At 51.2% G+C, this 21,836-nt stretch overlaps 1 protein-coding gene across 1 annotated transcript in view; it reads right to left on the bottom strand.

The window, feature by feature from the left end:
* Positions 1–1,185: 1,185 nt before the first annotated feature.
* The window catches only part of LOC106575054 (serine/threonine-protein kinase 24), a 32,688-nt gene continuing 12,037 nt past the window's right edge, over positions 1,186–21,836 (bottom strand). Inside the window, exons 4-10 of the mRNA XM_045698444.1 lie at positions 20,235–20,343; positions 15,421–15,578; positions 14,957–15,142; positions 12,971–13,122; positions 11,350–11,536; positions 8,767–8,903; positions 1,186–4,336 (exon numbers count right to left, since the gene is read on the bottom strand). Coding sequence (XP_045554400.1) covers positions 4,297–4,336; positions 8,767–8,903; positions 11,350–11,536; positions 12,971–13,122; positions 14,957–15,142; positions 15,421–15,578; positions 20,235–20,343 — 969 coding nt within the window. The 3' untranslated portion in view covers positions 1,186–4,296. The remainder of the gene's footprint in view (positions 4,337–8,766; positions 8,904–11,349; positions 11,537–12,970; positions 13,123–14,956; positions 15,143–15,420; positions 15,579–20,234; positions 20,344–21,836) is intronic.

The raw sequence follows: 21,836 nt of genomic DNA, 5'->3' as shown, positions 1-21,836 counted from the left end.
CCGGAAACGATCATCTCGAAAACAAAACGTTTTTTCTGTCAGAGAAATACGGAACCGTTCCGTATTTTATCTAACGGGGGCATCCCTAAGTCTAAATATTCCTGTTACATTGCACAACCTTCAATGTTATGTCATAATTACGTAAAATTCTGGCAAATGAGTTCGCAACGAGCCAGGCGGCCCAAACTGTTGCATTTACCCTGACTCTGCGTGCAATGAACGCAAGAGAAGTGACACAATTTCACCTGGTTAATATCGCCTGCTAACCTGGATTTCTTTTAGCTAAATATGCAGGTTTAAAATTATATACTTCTGTGTATTGATTTTAAGAAAGGCATTGATGTTTATGGTTAGGCACGTCGGAGCAAAGACGGTCCTTTTTCGCGAATGCGCACCACATCGATTATATGCAACGCAGGACAGGCTAGTTAAACTAGTAATATCATCAACCATGTGTAGTTAACTAGTGATTATGATTGATTGATTGTTTTTTATAAGATAAGTTTAATGCTAGCTAGCAACTTACCTTGGCTTCTTACTGCATTCGCGTAACAGGCAGGCTCCTCGTGGAGTGCAATGTAAAGCAGGTGGTTAGAGCGTTGGACTAGTTAACCGAAAGGTTGCTGGATCGAATCCCCGAGCTGACAAGGTAAAAATCTGTCGTTTTGCCCCTGAACAAGGCAGTTAACCCACTGTTCCTAGGCCGTCATTGTAAATAAGAATTTGTTCTTAACTGACTTGCCTGGTTAAATAAAGGTGTAAAAAATGAATAAATATATATATATATATTTTTTAAACGGCAAATCGGTGGCCAAAAATACAGATTTCCGATTGTTATGAAAACTTGAAATTGGCCCTAATTAATCGGCCCTTCCGATTAATCGGTCGACCTCTAGTCTATATATACACTGAGCTGGGTGAACCTACTACCCGTCACGGCTTTAAAAGCAGTGGACTGTTATAAGGACAAGTGCACACTTTGTAGGGAGTGTAGATGAGAACACATGTAAAAAAAAAACTCAGTCCCTCTGTAGTGAACTTCCTGCCCGTGGTTGGTTACCACGGTTACCGACCTAGGCCAACAGGGGTCAAACTCACACAAAGTGCTGTTTGAGTTTCACCGCTCAGTAAAACCCGCTGAACAAACGTTCACGACGCAGCGGAAAGGAAGAAACAGTGGAGGCATTTTTGATCATTAGAGGTGACTTCAATCTTAAATATTTACCTTCATATATTATCTACAAAAGCACATCATGACCGTTTGTACACAGAGACTGATGTCTGCAACATCAGAGACAGCTGAACATATATATATATACAGGTTGCTTTGTATTCAAATAAATCCCACACAGCACAGCGCCCCCCAGTGGCTCGGAGGAGCCATCCATCTAAAGCACTACACCTGAGGTTCATAAAGAGAGGAGCAGACAGCCCACAGAGGGTTCTCCTCTGGTACCAGACAGACTGGGTCCATACTGATGGGTCCTCTGGTACCAGTCAGACTGGGTCCATACTGATGAGCCCTCCTCTGGTACCAGTCAGACTGGGTCCATACTGATGGGTTCTCCTCTGGTACCAGTCAGACTGGGTCCATACTGATGGGTTCTCCTCTGGTAACAGTCAGACTGGGTCCATACTGATGGGTTCTCCTCTGGTACCAGACAGACTGGGTCCATACTGATGGGTCCTCTGGTACCAGACAGACTGGGTTCATACTGATGGGTCCTCTGGTACCAGTCAGACTGGGTCCATACTGATGGGTTCTCCTCTGGTTCTAGTCAGACTGGGTCCATACTGATGGGTCCATACTGATGGGTCCTCTGGTACCAGTCAGACTGGGTCCATACTGATGGGTTCTCCTCTGGTTCTAGTCAGACTGGGTCCATACTGATGGGTCCATACTGATGGGTCCTCTGGTACCAGTCAGACTGGGTCCATACTGATGGGTCCTCTGGTACCAGTCAGACTGGGTCCATACTGATGGGTTCTCCTCTGGTACCAGTCAGACTGGGTCCATACTGATGGGTTCTCCTCTGGGTCCATACTGATGGGTCCTCTGGTACCAGTCAGACTGGGTCCATACTGATGGGTCCTCTGGTACCAGACAGACTGGGTCCATACTGATGGGTTCTCCTCTGGTACCAGACAGACTGGGTCCATACTGATGGGTTCTCCTCTGGTACCAGACAGACTGGGTCCATACTGATGGGTTCTCCTCTGGTACCAGTCAGACTGGGTCCATACTGATGGGGGTCCTCTGGTTCCAGTCAGACTGGGTCCATACTGATGGGTTCTCCTCTGGTACCAGACAGACTGGGTCCATACTGATGGGTCCTCTGGTTCCAGTCAGACTGGGTCCATACTGATGGGTTCTCCTCTGGTTCTAGTCAGACTGGGTCCATACTGATGGGTTCTCCTCTGGTTCCAGACAGACTGGGTCCATACTGATGGGTCCTCTGGTACCAGTCAGACTGGGTCCATACTGATGGGTCCTCTGGTACCAGACAGACTGGGTCCATACTGATGGGTTCTCCTCTGGTACCAGACAGACTGGGTCCATACTGATGGGTCCTCTGGTACCAGTCAGACTGGGTCCATACTGATGGGTCCATACTGATGGGTCCTCTGGTACCAGTCAGACTGGGTCCATACTGATGGGTCCTCTGGTACCAGTCAGACTGGGTCCATACTGATGGGTCCTCTGGTACCAGTCAGACTGGGTCCATACTGATGGGTCCTCTGGTATCAGTCAGACTGGGTCCATACTGATGGGTTCTCCTCTGGTTCTAGTCAGACTGGGTCCATACTGATGGGTCCATACTGATGGGTCCTCTGGTACCAGACAGACTGGGTCCATACTGATGGGTCCTCCTCTGGTACCAGTCAGACTGGGTCCATACTGATGGGTCCTCCTCTGGTACCAGTCAGACTGGGTCCATACTGATGGGTCCATACTGATGGGTCCTCCTCTGGTACCAGTCAGACTGGGTCCATACTGATGGGTCCTCTGGTACCAGTCAGACTGGGTCCATACTGATGGGTCCTCTGGTACCAGTCAGACTGGGTCCATACTGATGGGTTCCCCTCTGGTACCAGTCAGACTGGGTCCATACTGATGGGTCCTCTGGTACCAGTCAGACTGGGTCCATACTGATGGGTCCTCTGGTACCAGTCAGACTGGGTCCATACTGATGGGTCCTTCTCTGGTACCAGTCAGACTGGGTCCATACTGATGGGTCCTCTGGTACCAGTCAGACTGGGTCCATACTGATGGGTCCTCTGGTACCAGTCAGACTGGGTCCATACTGATGGGTCCTCTGGTACCAGTCAGACTGGGTCCATACTGATGGGTCCTCTGGTACCAGTCAGACTGGGTCCATAGTGATGGGTCCTCTGGTACCAGTCAGACTGGGTCCATACTGATGGGTTCTCCTCTGGTACCAGTCAGACTGGGTCCATACTGATGGGTCCTTCTCTGGTACCAGTCAGACTGGGTCCATACTGATGGGTTCTCCTCTGGTTCTAGTCAGACTGGGTCCATACTGATGGGTTCTCCTCTGGTTCCAGTCAGACTGGGTCCATACTGATGGGTCCTCTGGTACCAGTCAGACTGGGTCCATACTGATGGGTCTCCTCTGGTACCAGTCAGACTGGGTCCATACTGATGGGCTCCTCTGGTACCAGTCAGACTGGGTCCATACTGATGGGTCCTCTGGTACCAGTCAGACTGGGTCCATACTGATGGGTCCTCTGGTACCAGTCAGACTGGGTCCATACTGATGGGTTCTCCTCTGGTACCAGTCAGACTGGGTCCATACTGATGGGTCCTTCTCTGGTACCAGTCAGACTGGGTCCATACTGATGGGTCCTCTGGTACCAGTCAGACTGGGTCCATACTGATGGGTTCTCCTCTGGTTCCAGTCAGACTGGGTCCATACTGATGGGTCCTCTGGTACCAGTCAGACTGGGTCCATACTGATGGGTCCTCTGGTACCAGTCAGACTGGGTCCATACTGATGGGTCCTCTGGTACCAGTCAGACTGGGTCCATACTGATGGGTCCTCTGGTACCAGTCAGACTGGGTCCATACTGATGGGTCCTCCTCCTTGCTCCAGCAGTGTTAACTCCACAGGTTTATCAAGCTACTCAAAGAGGCCTTGGAGTTGGATCACCAAGCGTCTGGTGTGTTCAGTGTTCTCCGGCGGGAATATGTGGTGTTATCCAGGCTGACCTCTGACTGGACCACAGACAGGGGGCGGGGCCTGGGAGAGGCGGGCTGGGGCAGAGAGCCAATCACTAGGGAGAAGAGCACGAAGACTTCCTGCCTGAAGAAAATCTAAGAGAGAGAGGAGAGAGAAGATGGAGGGAGATTAGGATAAACTAAGGTACAGTCAGTAATCAGGTAGTGGGATTAGATGGAGGGAGATTAGGATAAACTAAGGTACAGTCAGTAATCAGGTAGTGGGATTAGATGGAGGGAGATTAGGATAAACTAAGGTACAGTCAGTAATCAGGTAGTGGGATTAGATGGAGGGAGATTAGGATAAACTAAGGTACAGTCAGTAATCAGGTAGTGGGATTAGATGGAGGGAGATTAGGATAAACTAAGGTACAGTCAGTAATCAGGTAGTGGGATTAGATGGAGGGAGATTAGGATAAACTAAGGTACAGTCAGTAATCAGGTAGTGGGATTAGATGGAGGGAGATTAGGATAAACTAAGGTACAGTCAGTAATCAGGTAGTGGGATTAGATGGAGGGAGATTAGGATAAACTAAATTAGTCAGTAATCAGGTAGTGGGATTAGATGAGAGAGATTGGGATAAACTAGGGGTTAGTGGTAGGGTACTAGGGGTTAGTGGTAGGGTACTAGGATATAGGGTCAGTGGTAGGGTATCAGGTTATAGGGGTTAGTGGTAGGGAGACTAGGATAAATAGAGGTACAGTCAGTAATAGGTAGTGGGGTTAGATGGTAGGGTAAGGATTAGGGTAACTAGGGTTACAGGGTTAGTAATCAGGTAGTGGGATTAGATGAGGGATTAGGGTAAACTAGGGTACAGGGTCAGTAATAGGGTAGTGGGATTAGATGGTAGGGGTTAGGATAAGGCTAAGGTACAGTGGTAATCAGGTAGTGGGGATTAGGTGGAGGGGTTAGGATAGACTAAGGTTACAGGGTCAGTAGTAGGTAGTGGGAATAGGGGAGTGGTAGGGACTAGGGTAAACTAAGGTACAGTCAGTAATCAGGTAGTGGGATTAGATGTAGAAAGATTAGGATAAACTAAATTAGTCATTAACCAGGTAGTGGGATTAGATGAGAGAGAGATTGGGATAAACTAGGGGATAGTGGTAGGGTACTAGGGGTTAGTGGTAGGGTACTAGGGTTATAGGGGTTAGTGGTATGGTACTAGGGTTATAGGGGTTAGTGGTAGGGTACTAGGGGTTAGTGGTAGGGTACTAGGGGTTAGTGGTAGGGTACTAGGGTTATAGGGGTTAGTGGTATGGTACTAGGGTTATAGGGGTTAGTGGTAGGGTACTAGGGGTTAGTGGTATGGTACTAGGGGTTAGTGGTAGGGTACTAGGGTTATAGGGGTTAGTGGTATGGTACTAGGGTTATAGGGGATAGTGGTAGGGTACTAGGGTTATAGGGGTTAGTGGTATGGTACTAGGGTTATAGGGGTTAGTGGTAGGGTACCAGGGGTTAGTGGTAGGGTACTAGGGTTATAGGGGTTAGTGGTAGGGTACTAGGGGTTAGTGGTATGGTACTAGGGTTATAGGGGTTAGTGGTATGGTACTAGGGTTATAGGGGATAGTGGTAGGGTACTAGGGTACTAGGGGCTAGTGGTAGGGTACTAGGGTTATAGGGGTTAGTGGTAGGGTACTAGGGTATAGTGGTAGGGTACTAGGGGTTAGTGGTAGGGTACTAGGGTTATAGGGGTTAGTGGTATGGTACTAGGGTTATAGGGGCTTGTGGTAGGGTACTAGGGTAATAGGGGCTAGTGGTAGGGTACTAGGGTTATAGGGGTTAGTGGTATGGTACTAGGGTTATAGGGGATAGTGGTAGGGTACTAGGGTTATAGGGGTTAGTGGTATGGTACTAGGGTTATAGGGGTTAGTGGTAGGGTACTAGGGGTAAGTGGTAGGGTACTAGGGGTTAGTGGTAGGGTACTAGGGTTATAGGGGTTAGTGGTATGGTACTAGGGTTATAGGGGCTTGTGGTAGGGTACTAGGGTAATAGGGGATAGTGGTAGGGTACTAGGGTTATAGGGGTTAGTGGTATGGTACTAGGTTTTATAGGGGTTAGTGGTAGGGTACTAGGGTTATAGGGGTTAGAGATAGGGTACTAGGGTTAGTGGTAGGGTACTAGGGTTATAGGGGTTAGTGGTAGGGTATTAGGGCTAGTGGTAGGGTACTAGGGTTATAGGGGCTAGTGGTAGGGTACTAGGGTTACAGGGGCTAGTGGTAGTGTACTAGGGTTATAGGGGTTAGTGGTAGGGTAATAGGGGATAGTGGTAGGGTAATAGGGGATAGTGGTAGGGTACTAGGGTTATAGGGGTTAGTGGTAGGGTACTAGGGTTATAGGGGTTAGTGGTAGGGTACTAGGGTAATAGGGGTTAGTGGTAGGGTACTAGGGTTTTAGGGGTTAGAGATGGGGTACTAGGGTTAGTGGTAGGGTACTAGGGTTATAGGGGTTAGTGGTAGGGTACTAGGGGCTAGTGGTAGGGTACTAGGGTTATAGGGGTTTTGTGGTAGGGTACTAGGGTTATAGGGGTTAGTGGTTGGGTACTAGGGTTATAGGGGCTAGTGGTAGGGTACTAGGGTTATAGGGGTTTGTGGTAGGGTACTAGGGTTATAGGGGCTAGTTGTAGGGCACTAGGGTTATAGGGGTACTAGGGTTATAGGGGATAGTGGTAGGGTACTAGGGTTATAGGGGCTAGTTGTAGGGTACTAGGGTTATAGGGGCTAGTGGTAGGGTACTAGGGTTATAGGGGCTAGTGGTAGGGTACTAGGGTTATAGGGGATAGTGGTAGGGTACTAGGGTTATAGGGGCTAGAGGTAGGGTACTAGGGTTATAGGGGCTAGTGGTAGGGTACTAGGGTTATAGGGGTTAGATATAGGGTACTAGGGTTAGTGGTAGGGTACTAGGGTTACTGGTAGGGTACTAGGGTTATAGGGGATAGTGGTAGGGTACTAGGGTTATAGGGGTTAGTGGTAGGGTACTAGGGTTATAGGGGCTAGTGGTAGGGTACTAGGGGTTAGTGGTAGGGTACTAGGGTTACTGGTAGGGTACTAGGATTATAGGGGTTAGTAGTACGGTACTAGTTGTTAGTGGTAGGGTACTAGGGTTATAGGGGTTAGTGGTACGGTACTAGGGTTTTAGGGGTTAGTGGTAGGGTACTAGGGTATAGGGGTTAGTGGTAGGGTACTAGGGGTTAGTGGTAGGGTACTAGGGTTATAGGGTCTAGTGGTAGGGTACTAGGGTTATAGGGGCTAGTGGTAGGGTACTAGGGTTATAGGGGATAGTGGTAGGGTACTAGGGTTATAGGGGTTAGTGGTAGGGTACTAGGGTTATAGGGGATAGTGGTAGGGTACTAGGGATTAGTGGTAGGGTACTAGGGGTATAGGGGCTAGTGGTAGGGTACTAGGGTTATAGGGGTTAGTGGTAGGGTACTAGGGTTATAGGGGATAGTGGTAGGGTACTAGGGTTATAGGGGATAGTGGTAGGGTACTAAGGTTTTAGGGGCTAGTGGTAGGGTACTAGGGTCAGTCAGAGTACTAGGGTTAGTGGTAGGGTACTAGGGGATAGTGGTAGGGTACTAGGGTTATAGGGGTTAGTGGTAGGGTACTAGGGTTTTAGGGGCTAGTGGTAGGGTACTAGGGTTAGTGGTAGGGTACTCGGTTTTAGGGGTTAGCGGTAGGGTACTAGGGGTTAGTGGTAGGGTACTAGGTTTTATAGGGGTTTGTGGTAGGGTACTAGGATTATAGGGGTTTGTGGTAGGGTACTAGGGTTATAGGGGTTAGTGGTAGGGTACTAGGGTTATAGGGGTACTAGGGTTATAGGGGTTAGTGGTAGGGTACTAGGGTTATAGGGGACAGTGGTAGTGTACTAGGGTTATAGGGGCTAGTGGTAGGGTACTAGGGTTATAGGGGTTAGTGGTACTAGGGGTTAGTGGTAGGGTACTAGGGTTATAGGGGTTAGTGGTAGGGTACTAGTGTTAGTGGTAGGGTACTAGGGGTTAGTGGTAGGGTACTAGGGGTTAGTGGTAGGGTACTAGGGTATAGGGGTTAGTGGTAGGGTACTAGGGGTTAGTTGTAGGGTACTAGGGGTTAGTGGTAGGGTACTAGGGGTTAGTGGTAGGGTACTAGGGGTTAGTGGTAGGGTACTAGGGTACTAGGGGTTAGTGGTAGGGTACTAGGGTATAGGGGTTAGTGGTAGGGTACTAGGGTATAGGGGCTAGTGGTAGGGTACTAGGGGTTAGTGGTAGGCTACTAGGGTATAGGGGTTCGTTGTAGGGTACTAGGGGTTAGTGGTAGGGTAGTAGGGTATAGGGGTTAGTGGTAGGGTATAGGGGTTAGTGGTAGGGTACTAGGGGCTAGTGGTAGGGTACTAGGGTTATAGGGGCTAGTGGTAGGGTACTAGGGTATAGGGGTTAGTGGTAGGGTACTAGGGTTATAGGGGCTAGTGGTAGGGTACTAGTGTTAGTGGTAGGGTACTAGGGTACTAGGGTTTTAGTGGTAGGGTACTAGGGTATAGGGGTTAGTAGTCACACCTCTGCAGTCTGTTAACCAGCTGTGTGACCAGGGAGTCAGAGATCCCAGGGTAGGCCTCCTCTGCTAGGAGAATCGCTTCTCTCAATTCATCTAGAGCCATCGGATTCCCATTCACTGCCTCCTGACGCTGCTTCAACTGGAGGACAGAGAGACGGGTAGGAGGGAGGACAGAGAGACGGGTAGGAGGGAGGACAGAGAGACGGGTAGGAGGGAGGACAGAGAGACGGGTAGGAGGGAGGACAGAGAGACGGGTAGGAGGGAGGACAGAGAGACGGGTAGGAGGGAGGATAGAGAGACGGGTAGGAGGGAGGACAGAGAGACGGGTAGGAGGGAGGACAGAGAGACGGGTAGGAGGGAGGACAGAGAGACGGGTAGGAGGGAGGATAGAGAGACGGGTAGGAGGGAGGACAGAGAGACGGGAAGGAGGGAGGACAGAGAGACGGGTAGGAGGGAGGATAGAGAGACGGGTAGGAGGGAGGACAGAGAGACGGGTAGGAGGGAGGACAGAGAGACGGGTAGGAGGGAGGACAGAGAGACGGGTAGGAGGGAGGATAGAGAGACGGGTAGGAGGGAGGATAGAGAGACGGGTAGGAGGGAGGACAGAGAGACGGGTAGGAGGGAGGACAGAGAGACGGGTAGGAGGGAGGATAGAGAGACGGGTAGGAGGGAGGATAGAGAGACGGGTAGGAGGGAGGATAGAGAGACGGGTAGTAGGGAGGACAGAGAGACGGGTAGGAGGGAGGATAGAGAGACGGGTAGGAGGGAGGATAGAGAGACGGGTAGGAGGGGAGGACAGAGAGACGGGTTAGGAGGGAGGATAGAGAGACGGGTAGGAGGGAGGATAGAGAGACGGGTAGGAGGGAGGATAGAGAGACGGGTAGGAGGGAGGATAGAGAGACGGGTAGGAGGGAGGACAGAGAGACGGGTAGGAGGGAGGACAGAGAGACGGGTAGGAGGGAGGACAGAGAGACGGGTAGGAGAGAGGACAGAGAGACGGGTAGGAGAGAGGACAGAGAGACGGGTAGGAGAGAGGACAGAGAGACGGGAACAAAACAGGGTTAAGAGATGTTTTTTACTACTGAGGCTGAGCTGCCAACTCTCAGGCCCGAGACACATGGTGTGTGGTGACTGACAGACAGCAGACAGACAGTATGCTGTAGCAGGGTAGTGTGGTGACTGACAGACAGCAGACAGACAGTATGCTGTAGCAGGGTAGTGTCGTGACAGACAGCAGACAGACAGTATGTTGTAGCAGGGTAGTGTGGTGACAGACAGCAGACAGACAGACAGTATGCTGTAGCAGGGTAGTGTGGTGACAGACAGCAGACAGACAGTATGTTGTAGCAGGGTAGTGTGGTGACTGACAGACAGCAGACAGACAGTATGCTGTAGCAGGGTAGTGTGGTGACTGACAGCAGACAGACAGACAGTATGCTGTAGCAGGGTAGTGTGGTGACAGACAGCAGACAGACAGTATGCTGTAGCAGGGTAGTGTGGTGACAGACAGCAGACAGACAGTATGCTGTAGCAGGGTAGTGTGGTGACAGACAGCAGACAGACAGTATGCTGTAGCAGGGTAGTGTGGTGACAGACAGCAGACAGACAGTATGCTGTAGCAGGGTAGTGTGGTGACAGACAGCAGACAGACAGTATGCTGTAGCAGGGTAGTGTGGTGACTGACAGACAGTATGCTGTAGCAGGGTAGTGTGGTGACAGACAGCAGACAGACAGTATGCTGTAGCAGGGTAGTGTGGTGACAGACAGCAGACAGACAGACAGTATGCTGTAGCAGGGTAGTGTGGTGACAGACAGCAGACAGACAGTATGCTGTAGCAGGGTAGTGTGGTGACAGACAGCAGACAGACAGACAGTATGCTGTAGCAGGGTAGTGTGGTGACTGACAGACAGCAGACAGACAGTATGCTGTAGCAGGGTAGTGTGGTGACAGACAGCAGACAGACAGACAGTATGCTGTAGCAGGGTAGTGTGGTGACTGGCAGACAGCAGACAGACAGTATGCTGTAGCAGGGTAGTGTGGTGACAGACAGCAGACAGACAGACAGTATGCTGTAGCAGGGTAGTGTGGTGACAGACAGCAGACAGACAGTATGTTGTAGCAGGGTAGTGTGGTGACTGACAGCAGACAGACAGTATGCTGTAGCAGGGTAGTGTGGTGACAGACAGCAGACAGACAGTATGCTGTAGCAGGGTAGTGTGGTGACAGACAGCAGACAGACAGACAGTATGCTGTAGCAGGGTAGTGTGGTGACAGACAGCAGACAGACAGACAGTATGCTGTAGCAGGGTAGTGTGGTGACTGGCAGACAGCAGACAGACAGGAAGTGGGACCTTATTTGAAACTGTGAACATCACGTCGTCTAAACAGATCGGTGAACCCAGAAGATTTAATTTTTATTCTAGAGGTGGGACAATAAATATAATTATTTGTTTTCAGGGTTTAAGGGGGCAGATTGATGTGTTCAGGAGATGTTCCTGTATATTTCCATCAACACCCAGCGGGTGATGGACAACCCCGTGGCCGGGTTGGTCTGTCGGCGCCAAGACAGCAGAGAGCTTCTTACTTCGGCCAGAGAAGGAGAGATGATGGTGGACAGGCTGGTGGAATACAGCCTCCTTGAAATGTCTCCTCTCTCCACTTCCTGTCCCTCTCCACCGTTCTGGACTTTCTTAAGATCCTTCTCTCTGATGGTGAAGACCCAGTCATCACTACCGAAGTTGTCCCCGCCCGACGCTTGCCCATCGTGCTCCCTGATTGGACAAGAGAGACCAGAGTCAGGAGTCCAATTGGCTCAGCGTGACAGTATGACTCAATAGTCCTGGTTAAAGTCGTGCACTGCAAAGGGAAGAGGATTCCACTTAGTATGCAGTCTAGGTCTGATCCTGACTTACGAGTCAGACTCGTCTGAGCTGGACTCTGCCTGCTGTCTGGTCTGATCCTGACTTACGAGTCAGACTCGTCTGAGCTGGACTCTGCCTGCTGTCTAGGTCTGATCCTGACTTACGAGTCAGACTCGTCTGAGCTGGACTCTGCCTGCTGTCTGGTCTGATCCTGACTTACGAGTCAGACTCGTCTGAGCTGGACTCTGCCTGCTGTCTGGTCTGATCCTGACTTACGAGTCAGACCTCGTCTGAGCTGGACTCTGCCTGCTGTCTGGTCTGATCCTGACTTACGAGTCAGACTCGTCTGAGCTGGACTCTGCCTGCTGTCTGGTCTGATCCTGACTTACGAGTCAGACTCGTCTGAGCTGGACTCTGCCTGCTGTCTGGTCTGATCCTGACTTACGAGTCAGACTCGTCTGAGCTGGACTCTGCCTGCTGTCTGGTCTGATCCTGACTTACGAGTCAGACTCGTCTGAGCTGGACTCTGCCTGCTGTCTGGTCTGATCCTGACTTACGAGTCAGACTCGTCTGAGCTGGACTCTGCCTGCTGTCTAGGTCTGATCCTGACTTACGAGTCAGACTCGTCTGAGCTGGACTCTGCCTGCTGTCTGGTCTGATCCTGACTTACGAGTCAGACTCGTCTGAGCTGGACTCTGCCTGCTGTCTGGTCTGATCCTGACTTACGAGTCAGACTCGTCTGAGCTGGACTCTGCCTGCTGTCTAGGTCTGATCCTGACTTACGAGTCAGATTCGTCTGAGCTGGACTCTGCCTGCTGTCTGGTCTGATCCTGACTTACGAGTCAGACTCGTCTGAGCTGGACTCTGCCTGCTGTCTGGTCTGATCCTGACTTACGAGTCAGACTCGTCTGAGCTGGACTCTGCCTGCTGTCTGGTCTGATCCTGACTTACGAGTCAGACTCGTCTGAGCTGGACTCTGCCTGCTGTCTGGTTTGATCCTGACTTACGAGTCAGACTCGTCTGAGCTGGACTCTGCCTGGTGTCTGGTCTGATCCTGACTTACGAGTCAGACTCGTCTGAGCTGGACTCTGCCTGCTGTCTGGTCTGATCCTGACTTACGAGTCAGACTCGTCTGAGCTGGACTCTGCCTGCTGTCTGGTCTGATCCTGACTTACGAGTCAGACTCGTCTGAGCTGGACTCTGCCTGCTGTCTGGTCTGATCCTGACTTACGAGTCAGACTCGTCTGAGCTGGACTCTGCCTGCTGTCTGGTCTGATCCTGACTTACGAGTCAGACTCATCTGAGCTGGACTCTGCCTGCTGTCTAGGTCTGATCCTGACTTACGAGTCAGACTCGTCTGAGCTGGACTCTGCCTGCTGTCTGGTCTGCTCAGCCTTCCACCTCCTGTATTTATCCACCAGCTCTGTCAGGTACGACGTCTTCTTGGCGTGACGCACAATCAGCTTGTGTTTCAACAGCTCTTTGGCAGTGGGCCTCTGCACAGAGCGAGAGAGAGAGAGAGAGGGGGAAAGGGAAGGGAAGGAGGAAAGCGGTAGGGATGAGAAGAAAAATAAATTGTAAGCAAGGTGAGGAGCGGAGAGATGCACAAATAACTTCCAAATGCTCTCTGATATTGCCAGGCCAACAAATGGAAGTGAAACCAGTTGAAACCAGTTGGGATTGGGGTTTGAAAGTGTTTCCTAACAGAACATTTCAAAAGGAAGTTGAAACCAGTTGAAACCAGTTGGGTTTGGGGTTTAAAACCTCTCTAGGGTAGGGGGCAGTATTTTCACGGCCGGATGAAAAACGTCCCCAAATTAAACGGCCTACTACTCGGGCCCAGGAACTAGAATATGCATATTATTAGTAGATTTGGATAGAAAACACTCTGAAGTATCTAAAACTGTTTGAATGATGTCTGTGAGTATAACAGAACTCATATGGCAGGCAAAAACCTGAGAAAAATCCAACCAGGAAGTGAGAATTCTGCCGCTTGTAGTCCTTTCAAGTCATTGCCAATCGAACACACAGTGAGTTAGGGGTCATTTTGCACTTCCTAAGGCTTCCACTAGATGTCAACAGTCTTTAGAAAGTTGTTTGAGGCGTCTACGATGAACAGAGACCGAACAAGAAGCCTGGGAAGTTGTAGACCCATCAGTTCATTGGCGCGCATTCACGCGAGAAGGGACCTGTGTTCCAAAACGTTTTTCAAGACACTGGAACCGTCCGGTTGGAATATTACTGAAGTTTCAAGTTCTAAAGGCCCTAAAGATTGATGCTTTACAACGTTTGACATGTTTGACATGTTTGAACGAACGGAAATATAACTTTTTTTTTACTTTTCTTCGTGACATTTTCGGCGCGCTTACAACATTTGGAGTAGCTGAACTGAATGCGCTAACAACAAGGAGCTATTTGGACATAAATTATGAAGTTTATTGAACAAAACAACATTTATTGTGGACCTGGGATTCCTGGAAGTGCCTTCTGATGAAGATCATCAAAGGTAAAGGAATATTTCTAAAGCTATTTAATATTTTAGATGACTCCAAAATGGCAGGTATCTGTATTGCCTAGTGTATTTTTCTGAGCGCAGTACTCAGATTATTGCAAAGTGTGCTTTCCCAGTAAAGTTATTTTGAAATCTTTCACAGCGTTAGCATAAAGGAGATGTTCATCTATAATTCTTTGAATAACAGTTTAATACTTTATCAACGTTTATGACGAGTATTTTTGTAAATTGTAGTGCTGGTTCACCGGCAGTATTGGAGGCAGTATATTTTCTGAACATCAAGCGCCGATGTAAAATGCTGTTTTTAGATATAAATATGAACTTTATCGAACAAAACATACATGTATTGTGTAACATGATGTCCTAGGAGTGTCATCTGATGAAGATCGTCAAAGGTTAGTGCTGCATTTAGCTGTGGTTTTGGGTATTTGTGATGCGTGCTAGTTGCTTGGAAAATGGCTGTGTGGTTATTTGTGTCTATGTACTCTCCTAACATAATCTAATGTTTTGCTTTCGCTGTAAAGCCTTTTGGAAATCGGACAACGTGGTTCGATTCAGGAGAAGTGTATCTATAAAATGGTGTAAAATAGTCCTATGTTTGAGAACTTTGAATTATGACATTTTGTGGCTCTGATTTTTCACTGGCTGTTGAATAGTGTGGGACGATTGCGTCCCACCTACCCTAGAGAGGTTAAAGTGTTTCCTAACAGAACACTTCAAAAGGAAGTAAAACCAGTTGAAACCAGTTGAAACCAGTTGAAACCAGTTGAAACCAGTTGAAACCAGTTGGGTTTGGGGTTTGAAAAGTGAACACTAACGAATCTTGGCTCCTTGTTCAGGCAGGCCTCCACGAACTCCTTCAGGGTCTTGCTGTAGTTCCCCTCCAGGGTAGGAGGGGTGTTCTTTGGGATAAGGAAGAGCACTTTCATAGGGTGTAGCTCAGAGTGTGGGGGTTCTCCTTTAGCCAGCTCTATACACGTTATACCCAGGGACCAGATGTCTGCCTGCAACACACACAGGGGACAGAGAGAGAGAGAGAGAGAGATGTTTTCACCTTAGGACCATCCAAAAATCACACCCTACTGTTTATATAATAGGAATTACGATTGACCAGAGTCCTATGGGCTAGTGTACTATATAGAGAATAGGGTGCCAATTCAGATGTAGGCCTTGTGTGGCATTTGGGATAACTTCTTTGTTGTCATTATAAACAGAACTTCCTGTATGATCCCTGACCTCTCACCATAGAGTCGTAGCCTTACTGTAACCTCTGACCTCTCACCTTACAGTCGTAGGCTGACTGCTTGATGACCTCTGGAGCCATCCAGAAGGGCGTGCCAACGAAGGTGCTGCGTTTGAGTTGGGTATCGGTTAGCTGTCCAGCCACCCCGAAGTCTGCCAGCTTCACCTCCCCACGGTCCGACAGCAGAACGTTGGCAGCTGAGGGAGAGAAGAGAGCAGTTTGGATCACAATGAAGCCAAATGGGGTAGGCCCCGACCAGGACTCAAACCCAGAATGGAACCAAGGGGGTAGGCCCCGACCAGGACTCAAACCCAGAATGGAACCAAGGGGGTAGGCCCCGACCAGGACTCAAACCCAGAATGGAACCAGGGGGTAGGCCCCGACCAGGACTCAAATCCAGAATGGAACCAAGGGGGTAGGCCCCGACCAGGACTCAAACCCAGAATGGAACCAGGGGGTAGGCCCCGACCAGGACTCAAACCCAGAATGGAACCAGGGGGTAGGCCCCGACCAGGACTCAAATCCAGAATGGAACCAAGGGGGTAGGCCCCGACCAGGACTCAAACCCAGAATGGAACCAAGGGGGTAGGCCCCGACCAGGACTCAAACCCAGAATGGAACCAGGGGGTAGGCCCCGACCAGGACTCAAATCCAGAATGGAACCAAGGGGGTAGGCCCCGACCAGGACTCAAACCCAGAATGGAAAAAAGGGGGTAGGCCCCGACCAGGACTCAAACCCAGAATGGAACCAGGGGGTAGGCCCCGACCAGGACTCAAATCCAGAATGGAACCAAGGGGGTAGGCCCCGACCAGGACTCAAACCCAGAATGGAACCAAAGGGGTAGGCCCCGACCAGGACTCAAACCCAGAATGGAACCAGGGGGTAGGCCCCGACCAGGACTCAAACCCAGAATGGAACCAAGGGGGTAGGCCCCGACCAGGACTCGAACTCAGAATGGAACCAAGGGGGTAGGCCCTGACCAGGACTCAAACCCAGAATGGAACCAGAGGGTAGGCCCCGACCAGGACTCAAACCCAGAATGGAACCAGAGGGTAGGCCCCGACCAGGACTCAAACCCAGAATGGAACCAGGGGGTAGGCCCCGACCAGGACTCAAACCCAGAATGGAACCACGGGGGTAGGCCCCGACCAGGACTCAAACCCAGAATGGAACCAAGGGGGTAGGCCCCGACCAGGACTCAAACTCAGAATGGAACCAGAGGGTAGGCCCCGACCAGGACTCAAACTCAGAATGGAACCAAGGGGGTAGGCCCCGACCAGGACTCGAACTCAGAATGGAACCAAGGGGGTAGGCCCCGACCAGGACTCAAACCCAGAATGGAACCAGAGGGTAGGCCCCGACCAGGACTCAAACCCAGAATGGAACCAGGGGGTAGGCCCGGCCAGGACTCAAACCCAGAATGGAACCAGGGGGTAGGCCCGACCCGACCAGGACTCAAACCCAGAATGGAACCAGGGGGTAGGCCCGACCAGGACTCAAACCCAGAATGGAACCACGGGGTAGGCCCCGACCAGGACTCAAACCCAGAATGGAACCAGGGGCCCGACCAGGACTCAAACCCAGAATGGAAACAGGGGGTAGGCCCGACCAGGACTCAAACCCAGAATGGAACCAGGGGGGTAGGCCCCGACCAGGACTCAAACCCAGAATGGAACCAGAGGGTAGGCCCGACCAGGACTCAAACCCAGAATGGAACCAGGGGGGTAGGCCCCGACCAGGACTCAAACCCAGAATGGAACCAGGGGTAGGCCCGACCAGGACTTAAATCCAGAATGGAACCAGGGGCCCGACCAGGACTCAAACCCAGAATGGAAACAGGGGGTAGGCCCGACCAGGACTCAAACCCAGAATGGAACCAGGGGTAGGCCCGACCAGGACTCAAACCCAGAATGGAACCAGGGGGTAGACCCGACCAGGACTCAAACCCAGAATGGAACCAGGGGGTAGACCCGACCAGGACTCAAACCCAGAATGGAACCAGGTGGTAGGCCCCGACCAGGACTCAAACCCAGAATGGAACCAAGGGGGTAGGCCCCGACCAGAACTCAAACCCAGAATGGAACCAAGGGGGTAGGCCCCGACCAGAACTCAAACCCAGAATGGAACCAAGGGGGTAGGCCCGACCAGGACTCAAACCCAGAATGGAACCAGGGGGTAGCCCCCGACCAGGACTCAAACCCAGAATGGAACCAGAGGGTAGGCCCCGACCAGGACTCAAACCCAGAATGGAACCAGAGGGTAGGCCCGACCAGGACTCAAACCCAGAATGGAACCAGGGGGGTAGGCCCCGACCAGGACTCAAACCCAGAATGGAACCAGGGGGTAGGCCCCGACCAGGACTCAAATCCAGAATGGAACCAGGGGCCCGACCAGGACTCAAACCCAGAATGGAAACAGGGGGTAGCCCGACCAGGACTCAAACCCAGAATGGAACCAGGGGGGTAGGCCCCGACCAGGACTCAGACCCAGAATGGAACCAGAGGGTAGGCCCGACCAGGACTCAAACCCAGAATGGAACCAGGGGGTAGGCCCGACCAGGACTCAAACCCAGAATGGAACCAGGGGGTAGACCCGACCAGGACTCAAACCCAGAATGGAACCAGGGGGTAGACCCGACCAGGACTCAAACCCAGAATGGAACCAGGTGGTAGGCCCCGACCAGGACTCAAAACCAGAATGGAACCAGGTGGTAGGCCCCGACCAGGACTCAAACCCAGAATGGAACCAAGGGGGTAGGCCCCGACCAGAACTCAAACCCAGAATGGAACCAAGGGGGTAGGCCCGACCAGGACTCAAACCCAGAATGGAACCAGGTGGTAGGCCCCGACCAGGACTCAAACCCAGAATGGAACCAGGGGGTAGGCCCGACCAGGACTCAAACCCAGAATGGAACCAGGGGGTAGACCCGACCAGGACTCAAACCCAGAATGGAACCAGGTGGTAGGCCCCGACCAGGACTCAAACCCAGAATGGAACCAGGGGGTACATTAACCCTGTCAGTACTGCTGATGTCTCTCTGTACCTTCGACATTAACCCTGTCAGTACTGCTGATGTCTCTGGACCTTCTACATTAACCCTGTCAGCCCCTACTAGTATCCCTGCTAGTTAGGTTAGCCCCTACTAGTATCCCTGTTAGCTAGGTTAGCCCCTACTAGTATCCCTGTTAGCTAGGTTAGCCCCTACTAGTATCCCTGTTAGCTAGGTCAGCCCCTACTAGTATCCCTGTTAGCCCCTACTAGGATCCCTGTTAGTTAGGTTAGCCCCTTCTAGTACCCCTGCTAGTTAGGTTAGCCCCTACTAGTATCCCTGTTAGCTAGGTTAGCCCCTACTAGTACCCATGTTAGTTAGGTTAGCCCCTACTAGTATCCCTGCTAGCCCCTACTAGTACCCCTGTTAGCTAGGTGAACACCTACTAGTATCGCTGTCCAGCTAAGTTAGCCCCTACTAGTATCCATGCTAGTTAGGTTAGCCCCTACTAGTACCCCTGCTAGTTAGGTTAGCCCCTACTAGCATCCATGCTAGTTAGGTTAGCCCCTACTAGTATTCCTGTTAGTTAGGTTAGCCCCTACTAGTATCCCTGTTAGCTAGGTTAACCCCTACTAGTACCCCTGTTAGTTAGGTTAGCCCCTACTAGTATCCCTGTTAGTTAGGTTAGCCCCTACTTGTATCCCTGTTAGTTAGGTTAGCCCTTACTAGTATCCCTGCTAGCCCCTACTAGTACCCCTGTTAGCTAGGTGAACACCTACTAGTATCGCTGTCCAGCTAAGTTAGCCCCTACTAGTATCCATGCTAGTTAGGTTAGCCCCTACTAGTATCCATGCTAGTTAGGTTAGCCCCTACTAGTACCCCTGCTAGTTAGGTCAGCCCCTACTAGTATCCCTGTTAGCTAGGTTAGCCCCTACTAGTATCCATGTTAGCTAGCTTAGCCCCTACTATTATCCCTGTTAGCTAGGTTAGCCCCTACTAGTATCCCTGTTAGCCCCAAATAGTATCCCTGTTAGCTAGGTTAGCCCCTACTCGTTCCCCTGTTAGCTAGGTTAGCCCCTACTCGTACCCCTGTTAGCTAGGTTAGCCCCTGTTAGCTAGGTTAGCCCCTACTAGTATCCCTGCTAGTTAGGTTAGCCCCTACTAGTACCCCTGCTAGTTAGGTTAGCCTCTACTAGTATCCCTGTTAGTTAGGTTAGCCCCTACTAGTAACCTTGCTAGTTAGGTTAGCCCCTACTAGTATCCCTGTTAGTTAGGTTAGCCCCTACTAGTATCCCTGCTAGTTAGGTTAGCCCCTACTAGTATCCCTGTTAGTTAGGTTAGCCCCTACTAGTACCCCTGCTAGTTAGGTTAGCCCCTACTAGTATCCATGTTAGCTAGGTTAGCCCCTACTAGTATCCCTGTTAGCTAGGTTAGCCCCTACTAGTATCCCTGTTAGTTAGGTTAGCCCCTACTAGTACCCCTGCTAGTTAGGTTAGCCCCTACTAGTATCCCTGTTAGTTAGGTTAGCCCCTACTAGTACCCCTGCTAGTTAGGTTAGCCCCTACTAGTATCCATGTTAGCTAGGTTAGCTAGGTTAGCCCCTATTAGTATCCCTGTTAGCTAGGTTAGCCCCTACTAGTATCCCTGTTAGTTAGGTTAGCCCCTACTAGGATCCCTGTTAGTTAGGTTAGCCCCTACTAGTATCCCTGTTAGCTAGGTTAGCCCCTACTAGTATCCCTGTTAGCTAGGTTAGCCCCTGTTAGCTAGGTTAGCCCCTACTAGTATCCCTGTTAGTTAGGTTAGCCCCTACTCGTACCCCTGTTAGCTAGGTTAGCCCCTACTAGCATCCATGCTATTTAGTACCTTTGATATCTCTGTGTATCTTCTTCTCTGAGTGGAGGTATTCCAGACCCTTCAGAATCTCTCTGAGGATGGTAGCGATCTGAGTCTCATCCAGCAACCCCGGCTCCAACTGGAAAAACACACAACCGCCCCCGTTAGCTATCGCAACTCACACAGCCATCCCCGTTAGCTAGCGCAACTCAGACAACCGCCCCCGTTAGCTAGCGCAACTCACACAACCGCCTCCGTTAGCTAGCTCAACTCACACCCGCCCACGTTAGCTAGCGCAACTCACACCCGCCCACGTTAGCTAGCGCAACTCACACCCGCCCACGTTAGCTAGCGCAACTGACACAACCGCCCCCCGTTAGCTAGCGCAACTGACACAACCGCCCCCCGTTAGCTAGCGCAACTCACACAACCGCCCCCGTTAGCTAGCGCAACTCACACAACCGCCCCCATTAGCTAGCGCAACTCACACAACCGCCCCGGTTAGCTAGCGCAACTCACACAACCGCCCCCCGTTAGCTAGCGCAACTCACACAACCGCCCCCCGTTAGCTAGCTCAACTCACACAACCATCCCCGTTAGCTAGCTCAACTCACACAACCATCCCCGTTAGCTAGCACAACCGCCCCGTTAGCTAGCGCAACTCACACAACCGCCCCCGTTAGCTAGCGCAACTCACACAACCGCCCCCGTTAGCTAGCGCAACTCACACAACCGCCCCCGTTAGCTAGCGCAATTCACACAACCATCCCCGTTAGCTAGCTCAACTCACACAACCATCCCCGTTAGCTAGCACAACCGCCCCGTTAGCTAGCGCAACTCACACAACCGCCCCGTTAGCTAGCACAACTCACACAACCGCCCCCGTTAGCTAGCTCAACACACACAACCATCCCCGTTAGCTAGCACAACCGCCCCCGTTAGCTAGCACAACCGCCCCGTTAGCTAGCGCAACGCACACAACCGCCCCCGTTAGCTAGCGCAACTCACACAACCGCCCCGTTAGCTAGCTCAACTCACACAACCGCCCCCGTTAGCTAGCACAACCGCCCCCGTTAGCTAGCACAACCGCCCCGTTAGCTAGCACAACGCACACAACCGCCCCGTTAGCTAGCGCAACTCACACAACCGCCCCCCGTTAGCTAGCGCAACTCACAAAACCGCCCCCGTTAGCTAGCTCAACGCACACAACCATCCCCGTTAGCTAGCTCAACTCACACAACCATCCCCGTTAGCTAGCACAACCGCCCCCGTTAGCTAGCACAACTCACACAACCGCCCCGTTAGCTAGCGCAACTCACACAACCGCCCCGTTAGCTAGCTCAACTCACACAACCATCCCCGTTAGCTAGCACAACCGCCCCGTTAGCTAGCGCAACGCACACAACCGCCCCCGTTAGCTAGCGCAATTCACACAACCCTCCCCGTTAGCTAGCTCAACTCACACAACCATCCCCGTTAGCTAGCACAACCGCCCCGTTAGCTAGCGCAACTCACACAACCGCCCCCCGTTAGCTAGCTCAACTCACACAACCATCCCCGTTAGCTAGCTCAACTCACACAACCATCCCCGTTAGCTAGCACAACCGCCCCCCGTTAGCTAGCACAACTCAC

The sequence above is a fragment of the Salmo salar genome, chromosome ssa16 (assembly GCF_905237065.1).
Source record: "Salmo salar chromosome ssa16, Ssal_v3.1, whole genome shotgun sequence".
Lineage (NCBI taxonomy): Eukaryota > Metazoa > Chordata > Actinopteri > Salmoniformes > Salmonidae > Salmo > Salmo salar.
This window is presented reverse-complemented; position numbering and strand designations above follow the sequence as displayed.